The 15,000-nt window shown below is 35.9% G+C and overlaps 1 protein-coding gene across 7 annotated transcripts in view; it reads left to right on the top strand.

Moving 5' to 3' along the window:
* Positions 1–15,000, top strand: part of LOC135208022 (innexin inx2-like) — a 366,951-nt gene that overhangs the window by 306,403 nt on the left and 45,548 nt on the right. For 4 of the 7 annotated variants that reach the window (XM_064240128.1, XM_064240127.1, XM_064240129.1 and 1 more), the window contains exon 2: positions 3,568–4,332. The exons of the other annotated variants lie outside the window; for them this stretch is intronic. In XM_064240128.1, coding sequence (XP_064096198.1) covers positions 4,262–4,332 — 71 coding nt within the window. In that variant the 5' untranslated portion in view covers positions 3,568–4,261. The remainder of the gene's footprint in view (positions 1–3,567; positions 4,333–15,000) is intronic. 7 annotated transcript variants of the gene reach the window in all.

The raw sequence follows: 15,000 nt of genomic DNA on the forward strand, positions 1-15,000 counted from the left end.
AAATAAGATATTTACATATATATATATATATATATTACAAATACCAGACAATGGGGACAGTAAGTCCTTGGAAGCTTGCAACTTTTGTGAGAAAAAGAAATCTCTTAAAATCATCCTGTTTAAATGATGTCCTGTTATTCTATATATACAAATATATATATAGCAAGATCTGAGCAATTTCTGGAGACCACTTGCCATAGAAATATCTATAAAATTATTCGTACATACATACATACATACATACATACATCTATATGTCTGTATGTATGTATGCATGTATGTGTGTATACATATATACACATATATATATATCCATAATTTTACAGATATTTCTATGGCAAGTGCTCTCAGGAAAATGCTAAAATCTTGCATCCTCCACTCTCTCTCTCCTCGTAACACACGTCAAGACACACGATCCCATGGATACCGCACATGAAATCCCACAGGGTCGACTTGTTTAAGCAGCCTTCCTTCCATAGATGTACGGAATTCTAAAGTCCCGGACTTCCTCTGTGTTTCCCAAATCATTTGAAGCATGCAAGAGGGGAGTTTGTCACTGGCCGTTTATTCAGTGGAGATACACATTTTTTTAGAATATGCTAAACGCTGGGAAATTTCTCATTGCATATTTATTCAGTGGAGATTAAATTTTTCTTTTAATATACTAAGAATTGGAAATCTGTCATTGCATATTTACTCAGCGAAGATCGTTTTTCTAAATATACTGATTGTGGGAAATTTGTCATTGCATGTTTTTATTCAGTGGAGATTAAAATCCTTAATATACTAAGTGGGAAATTTTTCATTGCATATCTACTCAGTGGAAATAAATTTTTTTTTTAAATATACGAAAAGTGGGAAAAAATAACTAAAAAATAATTCCTGACGTACTCACGTAGTTTTCGAAATACAGGTTAAAGTTCCCATTCCCTCCCCTTCCCCCATACCCACTCTCCCCCCCCCCAACCCCCCCCAACCCCAGCTCTAAGGGCTGGAAGAGAATTCAAGAAGTGTGGAGATAAAATAAAAAATGTGTCCCTGAAGTATAGTTGTCTAGCAGCGCAGGAGGAGATAAAAAAAATGTTTATGTATATTTAAATGCAAAATGTGAGTCAGGAAGGGAGAGAAAGGCTCTCAGAGGATGAGAGTGTGAGGAGAAAATGTGGAAAATAGAAAGTGAAAATAGAAAGTGGAGTAGTGCTGTACAAAATTCCAACATCCACTTTGTTTATGAGTTTCTAACTTTATATAATTCTGCATCTCTGGGATTTGGGAATTAGTTTCTATTGCAAGAAAATAATTCATTCAACTTCCTGTGCTCTTTATCACAATGCATGATCAATTATTCATACAATATCTGGGATAAAGGAAACAGCTTAAAGAAAAAGGCTTATAAAACAAAAGAATTTTAGTATAAGTGTTGTACATGATTCGTGGATTTAGATAGGCAATTCCAATGACTCACACACTGATCAATTTCACTCATTCGTTGGGTTTTCGAATATATTACTCTGATAGTTCCAGGAGGATTTTTTTTTTTTGTAAACAGGTGTTAAGTTATGCCCAGAGAAAGTCTGCTTCCCCAACTTAATCTAAAACAGGTCTTAGTATGCCAAGGTAAAGTTCGTTTTCCCAATCTCGTCTGAAACAGGTGTTACCTCTGCCAAGAGAGAGACTGATTTCCCAATCCAATATAAAACAGGTGTTAGCTCTGCTGAGAGAAAGTCTTATCTCCAAACCTTGTCTCAAACAGGTGCTAGTTATGCCAAGAGAAAGTCTGGTTCCCAACCCAATCTGAAACAGGTGTTAGTTATCCCAAGAGAAAGTCCATTTTCCAACACAGTCTCAAACAGGTGTTAGATAATCAAAGTGAAAGTCTTATTTCCAAACCCAGTATCAAACAGGTGTTAGTTATGCCCAGAGAGTCTGATTACCAAATCCAGTCTCAAACAGGTTTTATCTTTGTCGAGAGAAAGTCCCATTTCCCAGTCGGATGTTTAACACCAGTTTGAAACTGGTTTGGGAATGGGGCTTTCTCTAGGTATAGCTAAAACCTGCCCGTGACTGGATAGGAAAATCATACTTTTGCCGGCCCAGAGAAAGTCCAATTCTCAGCCTCATCTCAAATACGGTTAGCTTTGCCAAGTGAAAGTCGGTTTTCCCAAGCCAATCTCGATCAGTTGTCATCTGGGTCCAGAGAAGGTCCAGTTTCCTATCCTGATCTCAAACAGGTGTAGCTAGGGCTATTCTGAACAGGTTTTTAAGCGGGGATAAGGCAGGTAGGGCCGCACCCCTGAAATACTTAGGTAGAACCACACACCCAGAGAGAGAGAGAGAGAGAGAGAGAGAGAGAGAGAGAGAGAGAGTCCCCCTCATGGCTATTTGCAGTCTTCGTTAACTCCGACCGTCTGGCGAAATGATTTCGCAAAATTCGCGTGTCTGAAACGCTTGCTTTTTACGGTGATGGGGTTGGGCGGAGAAGTACTACTAGAGTGGAAAGGGGAGGGAGGGGAGTGGGAGGGGGAGTGGGGTATGAGGTCCTCCTCCTCCTCCTCCTCGTCCTCACCTAATTTCCGCCTGGGGGCCAGGCCGCCGCTAAGGTTATGGCGATAACTGAGGTCTGGAAGAAAAGAAAGGGCCCTCGCTGGAATGCACCGGATTCACCTCGCAAAAAAAATCGGGAGCTGGGAAACGCTGTTCGACTTCTAATTCTTTCTTCTTATATTTTTTCCCCCAATTTCTAGCCCCCTTGTCTTGCTCCTCCTCCTCCTCCTCCTCCCCCCCCCCCTCTCCTCCTCCTCCTCCTTCTTCCTCTTCTTCTATTCTGAATCTTAGGACTGATTAAAGATGAGAATAGAGAATAGTCGGAGGAAACTTATCGAAACGCTGTTCGACTTCTAATTGTTTCTATTTTTTTTTTTCTGGTTCCTCCTCCTCCTCCTCCTCCTCCTCCTCTTCTTCTTCTTCTTCTTCTTCTTCTTCTTCTTCTTTTTCTTTAGAATTCGGAGGAACTGGAAATTGGCAGAGATAGAAATGAGAAGAGCTTAGATGGAAGGGAGAGCTTAGTCGAATTGTTTACATGAGACAATCGATTTCAAGGTTTAAAATGATAATGATTTTTACAAAGTTCTAACAAAGTATACATATATACTATATATATATATATATATATATTATATATATATATATATATACTATTAAATATATATATTGTACATTCAAAATACAAACATACAGCGGTTTTAATCATCCATTTAATGTGGAAATATAACCATTAGTTCTACACGTGCATGGTCATAAGGTACATACATACATTCTTACAAACATATCCATAAATATCCATGTATATGTATATGTATATATATATATATTTATATATATATATATATTATATATATATATATATCCCTTACAATTTCATCCCGGAATCACGCAAGATTTAAAACAAGTAATAATCATTAACCAGAAAGCGAAAAGAGACTTTGATGTGGGCCCATAGTACAGTGTTCAGATGCATAATGAGATGATCATTGTTTTCCGTTAATTTATTTCCGTGTTCCACCGCAGGTAAGAAAAATGACATAGAAACTATGGGATAACTCTGTGACGAGCCATCAACATCACCTTCCTACTGTTGAAAAAAAAATATACAAGTTTTTGTCTGCCAAGAATCTCTGTTTAGACGCAAAATAAAAATAAAAAACAATACAGAAAAGAAATTTAGAAACTGAATATAAGACGTGGACCTTTGACCCCCACCCCACCCCCAACCCCCCACCCCTCCTTCCCTCACACCCCTTTTCCTTCCAGACGTTGGAATCATATCAGAGACCTCAGCGTCGTTTATCTGTAGTGACCTAAGCCCTGATGACAATTGGGAAAGACTTCTGAAAGAAAAGTTTTGAAAAGACTAGCGGGCGTTGTTGTTACCTCAAGGGACCTTCGAAGAAGGCGCTCCGCTCAGGAAAGAGGCCCCGCTGTCTCCGAAACCAGATCTGAAGAAGTAGCAGCAGCAGACGCAGGAGAAAGGCAGCCACAGAGGAGAAGGAGGGTCTGTGTCCTTCCCATGATCCACGACAGGCGTCCCATTCCACCGTGCCCGAAGTCAACTACAGGAGGAGGAGAACAGTGGAGACCCGTAGGTTTCAGTTGGGCGGGCGAGGAGTCTGCCCGGAGTCCGGCCTTGAGGGTAACTGATGCCCCAGTGTGGTGTTGAGACTGGAGGAGGAGCCTGGCTGGCCCGCCCCATCATTCACTACCCATGCTTGTATCAGGCCAATACCACGTCTACTTCAGTGTTCTGCAGTCCAACTGTGGGAGTGAGGCTGGACAGTACGTAGTTTTTCTCTATCTCCCTCTGTCTCTCTCACTCTCTCTCCCATTCTTTCTCTCATTTGATAAGATCACCATTGTTCTTTTATTCTATCATTTGTTATGAATATTCAGTGATACAGCCACAGGGACTGCACAGTACTTAGTATTCCCCCCCCCCCCCCCCCCAAGTCATTCCAAAAGCTATATTTCATAATTTTTGAGAGCACTAAGATGTCCCCATTCCTCTAGTCTGACAGAATGCCTCCATTCATGGTAATAATGTTTCTCTCCCCCTAGTTTGTGTTCATTTTTGCTTACTCTCATTTGGTAATTCAAGCTCAGGCAACATGACACAGGATGTTCAGTTTATGTTAGGCCACGGATATTTGTTAATTGGAACTAGTTAAAGGACCCTCTGAACTCCACAAGCAGAGGACTCCATCAGGGTAGTAGGTCTTTCCTTAGTTTGTTCATTTTTCCTTACTTCAATTTGGTAATATAAGAGCTTGACAGGGCTGCCCCAAGGTGGCAGACATGACCCAAACAGAGCAGCAGCAGTAGGGAACAAAAAACAAAAAAAAGGCAAATATACCCCCTCCAGATACCCAACTATACCCAACTCTGTGGTGAGGTGAGAAGCATCCTGTGGTTGGTGCTCAGTGACTGTCAACGTCACCCAGGAAGGTAGTTCACTCCATCCAAATAGTTCATTTATTCTTTTTTCCATTCGTATTTTTCCTCCTAATATCGTTATGCTGCATTTGTTAACCTTTATTAGAATAGTTCCGCTCGTACAGATCATGACATGTCATCTTTTTTCAACCCCCCTCATTTTTATATATATTTATATATTTCGTTAGGCTTTGTTCCATGCCTACTTCAAGCATGCGTCAACCTTCTGTATTCCTTTGTACCAATGCATCATCTTTCACGCCACAGTGACAACCGTGAGAATTCATAACATCTTGTACTGAACTGTAGGACTTCAAAACAAATGGTGATATACCGAGACTAAACGTCAATCTCTGTCGTTCTGAGATAGTCCACAGCACACTGACACATCCAACATATCATTTTTTTGCTCGTTAGTACTAGAGGTTGAATATTGCAACCGTACAGAGCCGCAGATAAAATCAAGTTTGATAGTTGATCGAATTATGAGACTAAATTTTGAGTCAGACGAGCGAGCAGGCACAAATACGGTCCATTTTGAAGTTGTATCAGATCATGAAGTTTAAATATATATTTGTACCTAGCCATTTGCATTCACAGCCACAGAGAAAATATAGTTTTTTACTTGAGCAGAATTGGAACACTGGTCAGTGCATCTTTCCTGTAATTAGAATTGTAACTATTTAAGGCGATTTATCCAGAAGCCAAAATCAGTAGATGCTGAGATGAAATATTATAATCTAGATGAAACATCCAGTCACCATTGAGCATTACGGCTATCAGATTCGTGCTAACGTAAAACCTCTCTTGGGCAAACGTTGATGTGACAGTCTTTATAATTGCTTTTCCTGATACGGCCAAAATGAATTGGGCAGTCATAAATTGCTCTGATCTCATCCAGGAGATGTTATCTCCTGGGGTGAGTTAGAGACGGCAATATATTCCGCTGGCCTTATTCAGGGTGAAACCAAAATATTGGAGGAGCGTAACAATATAATATATATATATATAATATATATATATATCTATATATATATATATATATCTTTATAAATATATGTATATGAATATATATATATATTATATATATATATATATATAATATATATAATACACTCCTCAGATATATATATAGATTACTAACGAGAATGTAGTTAGATAGGTTACTAAATTCACATGGACAATATTACCAATATGCTAAGGTTTCGAAACACCAAAAACACCAGACCAAAATTCTTTGTTTCCAAACGTTGGACTGGGGCCATTTACCAGGAAAAGAAAATGGCTGTTTTCACTAAGAGAAAAACAAAATGGCTGTTTTCACTAAGAGACTAACAAAATGGCTTTTTTCACTAAAAGGAAAACAAAAAGACTCTCTTCACTAAGAGGAAAACAAAATGGCTGTTTTCACTAAGAGGAAAGCAAAAATACTTTTTTCACCAAGAAAATGGTTCTTTTCATTAGGAGAAAAACAAATTGGCTGTTTTCACTAAGAGAAAAACAAAATGGCTTTTTTCACTGAGAGGAAAACAAAATGCCTGTTTTCAATAAGGGGAAAACAAAATGCCTGTTTTCACTGAGAGGAAAACAAAATGGCTGTTTTCACTAGGATCAAACAGATGCATCCCGTACTGAGAGAGAGAGAGAGAGAGTAGAGAGAGGAGAGAGAGTAGAGAGAGAGATAGGGAGAGAGAGAGAGAGAGAGAGAGAGAGAGAGAGAGAGAGAGAGAGAGAGAGAGAGAAATAACTAGATGAGGGAAAGAATGCAAAGTGATGTATGATATTTTATTGGAGAATTTAACTTTAATTTAATAGTTTTGTAGGTAACCAAATTGAATAGATAGGTAATTATCAGTCAACAGAAGAAACAGGCGGTAAATATCAGCAGTGGATATTTCTATCTCACTTCTGATTGGCTGAAGCGTCTGAGGAACAGTGAGGAGTAGGCGCATCAGTCAATCAAGTTGAACTGCAGCGATATCAGCTGGGGATGTTTACCGTCAGCTCTAATTACACAGATTTATTTTTATTATTATTATTATTTTATTATTATTATTATTATTATTATTATTATTATTATTTTGAAGATGAACCTATTCATATGGGCACTATAGTAGATTAACATCAACCGTGCATCTAATTTCTAGGCCAATCCCTTATGACGCTCCTGATTGGCTGTTGAAAAGCCAATCACAGAGCTGGAGACTCAGTCTCTCTCGAGAGTTCACATAGGCAGGATGTATGTTCCACCTCTCCTGAAGGATACTTTTGAAAGACGTATCCCTCAGGAGAGAGGTTGAATATACATTCTGCCTATGTGAACTCTCTCGAGAGACTGAGAGTTTCCAGCCCTGTGACTGGCTTATCAACAGCCAATCAGGAGCGTCGTAAGGGACTGGCCTAGACCTCAGATGCACGATTCATGTGAATCTACTATAGTTAGTTAGCAAGAGATTGCGTAGGAAGCATACACGGGTTGATAAGATGACGCCATATTGAGTGAGAAACCCATTTAAGTGACTTTTAGAATGGTAATTTGTATAAACGTGTATGCCTCAACCATGGGCATACCTTTCTTGTGTATGAGGGGTTCAAAACACAGTCAGACAGCCACTGCCTCAGATCCAGCAACACTCAAAATAATTGGCGATTTTCTCCTTTCATTTGTAACACCTTCAAATTTATGATCAGGGCTTTTGAACTATCCATCAAAAATTACAGGAGAAGACTTTTATTCCTATCTTGAATCTTAACATATAAAAAAACAACTTATATCTGCCCTTTTTACGAACTGCACGTTTTTTTTTCATATATATATATATCTAAATCGAATTTGTCTTTTAATGCACGTTCATATTTTTTCCCCTCAAGTTCTAAGTACGCCTGTTTTTGCTTGCGAAGGCAGCCCTTTTATTCAGTGATCTATAACTTATCTTTTCAAATACAACTGCATATTTTTCATTCTTCAGCAAGGAGTTATTTTGCATCATGAACAACAAGTTTTAAGCAACCTTTTTTTTCCTTTTTAAATTGTTCATTAAATTTGAATAATCCAACATGTGAGATTACTGAGTGCCGTCATAAATGAAATTTAAATTATAAGAATATTTAAAATCTAATGAGAAATCCTTTCCACTGACCATCTCAACTGATATTTACAATATGAGTAATTATATTAAGATGGAATTGAATGGCAAAAATAAATTCATATATATATGTATATATATATATATATATGTGTGTGTGTGTGTGTGTATATATATATATACCTAATATATACATATATATTATATATATATATATTATATATATATATATTATATATATATATATATACAATAAAGATTGATTGATTTGTGGCTATTAAAAGTGGCGTCACATCATCTAGGTTCATTATATTGACATGTATAACACACACACACACACACACACACACACACACACACATATATATATATATATATATATATATATATATATATATATATATGTACTTATATATGTGTGTGTGTGTGTTGTATACTTTATATAGGGTGTGTGTATAATATATATATATATATATATATATATATATATATATATATATATATATATATATATATATATATAAATTTTATATATATACATAAACATTATACTATCTATATAGATAAATGGATAGACAAATGAATAAATACACAGTCTCATTATAACTCAAGTAACTATTTATTTTACGCAAGGTTTATGATTTTTTTATAGTTATTACACAGATATTATCACAGAAGAACATTTTACAAAATTCTGTATAAAGCTTCAATTTTCATTGATAATGATAATAATAATACTTCTGATCACTAGTTCTAATAATACAGACACTACGAGAATAAGATGTCATATATTATTAGCTAGTCTAGCTATTATCATCGTTATTTGTAATCGCAGAAGAAAAGTACGAGCATATTTGGAATCCTCTTGAAAAGTTCTATCAGAATAGCGTCTTCATTTTTCTACTAGTGATAATAAAGAAGTTATCTTGGCCAATACCATCCTCTATAAAATTTACATATGTGGTCCAGCTGTGGTTCAATTCGTTCCCGTAATTTCGCCATCTATAGCGAATGTACAGTGGTGCTCAAATCTCATGCGACATGATTCTTTTTGTATCGTCCAGATTCTCAGACTCAACGTGATGTTGCCAAGTAATGTTATACTTTTTTTCTGTCATACATGTCGAAAAGTTTGTGAATTCACTGCTAGCCCTATTTTCCTTATGGTTATATAAATATGATCCATTTTATGCATTGGTATAATTCGTAATCTGTGTGATTTGAACTGATTTTCTTTTTTTACGCTGCTAAGTTCAAAGTGCGGTGTGCTAAGGTTAGCTGTGCCATCAATGAAAGCACACTTTACATGCTCCTCGGACTGGTCAACACAACTACGTCTGCTGGATTATGACAGTAAACGTAATTAAGCTCAACAGTCATAACAACATTTTCAACGTAGGAATATGAATTAAAACAAGTTTTCCTTGAATTTTGAAGCTTTCGGCTGTGTTAAGCTGCCTGTATGTTGCAAAATGTTTTATAGGCCTAAAAACGTAATCTAAGCCTTCTGAGATATCTGTTATTAATTAATTTCGATTATGTAGAGATTATCTGTTTTTTGACGAATACAATAGGAATAGGAATTACAACCAGTTTTCTTTGAATGTTGAAGTTTTAGGCTGCGTTTAAGTTGCTTATAAGTTGCAAAATGATTTATAGGCCTAAAAGAATAATCTAAGCCTTATGAGATGTAATGTTACTAATGCTTTTATTTGTAGAGATTACCTGTTCTTTGAGGAATAAAAGATGATGATTTTGATTATATGGAGAAGATGACTATTAATCGAAATATCATAAGTATTAATATCAAGGCGTATGGAACAATTGTTTTTCAACTGGTTTTAAATATTTGTTTTCTTAAAAGTCCTTCTCCTTGCTTTTGGAGTATAATTTATTCTTTCATAAAGTAACTTCAAGAACAAGAATGTGTAGATAACCTCATTTGATTTGCTTTCTGGCCAGAAATTGTTAATAGAGAGATGTGATTGTTAATTGTATAGTAAAGAAATCTAACACCTTAGGGTGCTAGGACAATATCTTGGCTTTGGCAAAAGAATAATTGCATAGGCGAATATTTGCTAATATGCCTATATATTTAAGTTTAATTATAACATTAATTATGTATGAAAAATCCAAATTTTCCTTCTGTAACACATAAATAAAAGTAAGTGTTTTCAAGATCATTTCATTGTCGCTACTCAGTGTAGACCTACTTATGTTACACCGGGTGTTGTTGTTACACCGACACTAATGATACGTCACACACGCTCCTCACACGTTGATATCAGTGGCGCATTCTACTTTTTGTATATATATATTTACATATTTTTCAGCATTGAGGTGTAGAACCAATCAAATGGGACTATTTCAAATTTTATGTTGGCTTTGGAAGCATTATTACTGTTATGACAATTTTTTTTTATTTAACATTTGAACTGATGCTTGATGACTTCATTTTGGTCAAATGCTTCAGCGATGTGTGAACGAAAGTTTTGAAAATCTTTCGAAAGAGTTTTTTCTGAAAGTTGCTAAAAGTGACATTTTCTTACAGTTTTGACATATATGACAGATTTCACTCTTATGAACACTATTATGTCCATATTGTATGCAATAATCGCGTTTCTGCATTGAAATAATTGATAAATATGGAGCATGCTAGTTGCCAGTTAGTGAATTTTGAACGAAATCCTATGGAGTCATGTCGCATGAATTTTGAGCATCACTGTATACATACGTGCATACTCCGACCGTCAGCTGTGTACATAAGATGTCAATATGATTATTATTATCATTCGCAGAATTAATTCGTAAAAGGGAGCATTACTCTGCTGAATTTAGTTTCTATTGAATAATATGATTGCAGTGTTTAAGTCGTTGGTTAAATTTATACACAATATATACATATATAAGCGAATACCACGGGAAATGATAGACAGGAATCCAAGCGCTTTCGTCTTTATTCAGACATCGTCAAGGAGCTACTAAAGTACAATCGGAGAGGAAGGCCTCAGGTACAAACAAGATCAGGAATACCAGATGGTTAATTATCAAAAGGGTAAAAATTAAAAGGGATAATCCAGGATTATCGGATATCACACGGTCACAAACTTAAACAGATTCTGACCCTAACCGAAATTACAAAGTATCTTTACAGTCCAAAACATGTAAAAACTGAATATATTAATTTTGTTGCTTATATTTATCTACAACTTTTTTCATTATGAAAGCATCAAGTTTAAATTAAACCAAGACTTAAATTTAGAACATTTCTATTATTTGACTTGATAAAACAAGATTCAATGATATTCCTTTTTAACTGTGTCATTACATGGACTAAGGCTCTTGCTTGACTCCAGTTAATAGGATGGTCTAAAATCTCTCATATGTACAAATAATGCATTCGATATTTGCCCAGTTCTCACAGAATATTGATGTTGCTTAAGACGCTGTGAAAGAGATTTGCCAGTCTGTCCGTAATAGATTTTATCACACTTTTTGCAAGGAATTTCATATATGCAGCCTGGAAGATCTTTAGGAGAATTTTTGATTACTAAACTCTTGACATTAATATTACTGAAAACAACATTTATGTTAAAAAGCTTTAAAATTCTAGGAATATCTAAAAACCTTTCATCATAAGGTAATTTTTAGAATGTTATGCTTACTAAATTCAAGTTTGTCATTAGTTGAATAAAATGTTTTTCTAGCTCTTTTCCATGCCACATCTACAAAAGTCCTTGGGTATTAAAGTTTCAATGCAATCATCATAAATAGTTTGTTAATTTCAGCGTCAATAAACTAAACTGCGGGCTACAGACACGTAGCCCTTAGGAACATCCCAGAAAAAACAGAGAATTTAACATTTTGATGGTGATTGGAGTAGTAATGAACAAAAGAGGCAATATTAGTTGATTTTCGAAAGACTGAAAAGGTGAAATTTCTATCATTTCTATGGACAGTTACATCAAGAAAATTCAAATTACAATTTCTTTCTTCCTCTACAGTAAATTTTACAGAAGGGACTAAATTATTGAGATTAATAAGGAATTCCTGGAGGTTTTCGTGAACTGGCCAAATATCATCCACGTATCTAAACCAAATAACTTTTTGGGGCAAAATTCTTGGTAAGAGTTTTTGTCTCAAAAATTCCATGTAAATATTGCTAAGGACAGGAGATAAGGGATTACCCATGGCCATGCCAAACTTTTGTACAAAAAATTCCCCATTGAAACAAAATTTACTATCTTTGATACATAACCTTATGAGACTAATGAGATTTTCTACACTTAAGGGAATGTCATGACGCTCTAATTCCTCTTCCAAATATTCAAGTAAGTCATTCTACAGGCACTTTTGTAAATAAAGAGACAACATCAAAACTAACCCATAGTTAAAATCATAATTCAAACAAATTTAAACTATTCAATTTGTTTATAAAATCAACATTGTTTTTAACATTCGTGTTAGAAATATTTCCTACCAAAGGAGTAAGAATTTTTACAAGCCATTTAGATAAATTATACGAAACTGAGCCCACTGAACTAATGATTGGTCTGATAGGGTTATTGATTTTATGTGTCTTGACTAAACTAACATGTAAGGTAGGGAGGGCGCATTGCGGTGTAAACTGTTTAATTAAATGGTCCAAGCCCTTCGAAATGGATTTAATTTGTTTATTAAAATGGGAGTTAACTGTCTGTGTAGGGTCAGACCTCAGTTTCGTATAAGTATCAGTGTCATTTAGCAATGTCATTATTTTACTTATATAGTCACTTTCTTATCATAATTACCACTGCATTAGATTTATCTGCTTTTGTCACCTTCACTGTTTCGTCTTCTTTAATTTTCTTAAAAGCCTGGAGAAATCTCACGGGTACATTAGGGGAGAAGGTTTACTCATAGCACCATACACAATACCTTTACAAATATTGATATCATCAGGGCATAGGTTTTGATTCAATTTTTCTAATAACAAAAGGATTTTGAGATGTCGACACAGTCCAGGTTACCATTAAATACACCAAAGCTTAAACCCATATCCCAAAGCCGCTGTCGTAGCACTATCCACTGGTTTGTCAGATAAATTAATCATGAAGTCCAACGTTGGCATGCTAGTCCAGTCGCTTTCAGCAATAAGATTTTTCAGCTTGACTTGGAGCTTCCTTTCAAGACGGTTGCAGCACTTTCTCAATTTTCCATAGCAATAATCCAGCATCCGATTCTTCCAATCGACAGGAACCGTCTGATTAAAGCTATACCGTCTGCTTCTAAGTGTACGGAACGCATCATCTACTTCCACTTTTGTGATGTCGATGTGTTGTTCTGAAGTATGATGCGTTGAAACTCGTCGAAAGGTCGCTCTGCTAGGCGAAGAATTCTCACTGGTAAAATCGACTTGGGCATCACTTGCTCGTTCATGCACTTCCGTAGAAAGTTGAGTCGGAGTTTCAGTTGTGAGCAATGATAAGAGCATTACAGAAGGATGTCACGAATAGAACAAGGCTCGGAAAATTCAAAGAAAACGCGTAGAAGTTGCGTGTGGTTTCCATTATGCTTAAAAAATCACAGTAGATGCACGTGACTTCATAATGAGCGAATACCACGGGAAATGATAGACAGGAATCCAAGCGCTTTCGTCTTTATTCAGACATCGTCAAGGAGCTACTAAAGTACAATCGGAGAGGAAGTGATGCCCAAGTCGATTTTACCAGTGAGAATTCTTCGCCTAGCAGAGCGACCTTTCGACGAGTTTTCAACGCATCATACTTCAGAAACACATCGACATCACAAAAGTGGAAAGTAGATGATGCGTTCCGTACACTTAGAAGCAGACGGTATAGCTTTAATCAGACGGTTTTCCTGTCGATTGGAAGAATCGGATGCTGGATTATTGCTATGGAAAATTGAGAAAGTGCTGCAACCGTCTTGAAAGGAAGATCTCCAGTCAAGCTGAAAAATCTTATTGCTGAAAGCGACTGGACTAAGCATGCCAACGTGGACTTCATGATTAATTTATCTGACAAACCAGTGGATAGTGCTACGACAGCGGCTTTGGGATATGGGTTAAGCTTTGGTGTATTTAATGGTAACCTGGACTGTGTCGACATCTCAAAATCCTTTTGTTATTTAGAAAAATTGAAATCAAAACCTATGCCCTGATGATATCAATATTTGTAAAGGTATTGTGTATGGTGCTATGAGTAAACCTTCTCCCCTAATGTACCCGTGAGATTTCTCCAGGCTTTTAAGAAAATTAAAGAAGACGAAACAGTGAAGGTGACAAAAGCAGATAAATCTAATGCAGTGGTAATTATGAATAAAAGTGACTATATAAGTAAAATAATGACATTGCTAAATGACACTGATACTTATACGAAACTGAGGTCTGACCCTACACAGACAGTTAACTCCCATTTTAATAACAAACAAAATTAAATCCATTTTGAAGGGCTTGGACCATTTAATTAAACAGTTTACACCGCAATGCGCCTCCCTACCTTACATGTATGGTTTAGTCAAGACACATAAAATCAATAACCCTATCAGACCAATCATTAGTTCAGTGGGCTCAGTTTCGTATAATTTATCTAAATGGCTTGTAAAATTCTTACTCCTTTGGTAGGAAATATTTCTAACACGAATGTTAAAAACAATGTTGATTTTATAAACAAATTGAATAGTTTAAATTTGAATTATGATTTTGTAATATGGTTAGTTTTGATGTTGTCCCTTTATTTACAAAAGTGCCTGTAGATGACTTACTTGAATATTTTGGTTTGGAAGAGGAATTAGAGCGTCATGACATTCCCTTAAGTGTAGAAAATCTCATTAGTCTCATAAGGTTATGTATCAAAGATAGTAAATTTTGTTTCAATGGGAATTTTTTGTACAAAAGTTTGGCATGGCCATGGGTAATCCCTTATCTCCT

The sequence above is a fragment of the Macrobrachium nipponense genome, chromosome 34 (assembly GCF_015104395.2).
Source record: "Macrobrachium nipponense isolate FS-2020 chromosome 34, ASM1510439v2, whole genome shotgun sequence".
Lineage (NCBI taxonomy): Eukaryota > Metazoa > Arthropoda > Malacostraca > Decapoda > Palaemonidae > Macrobrachium > Macrobrachium nipponense.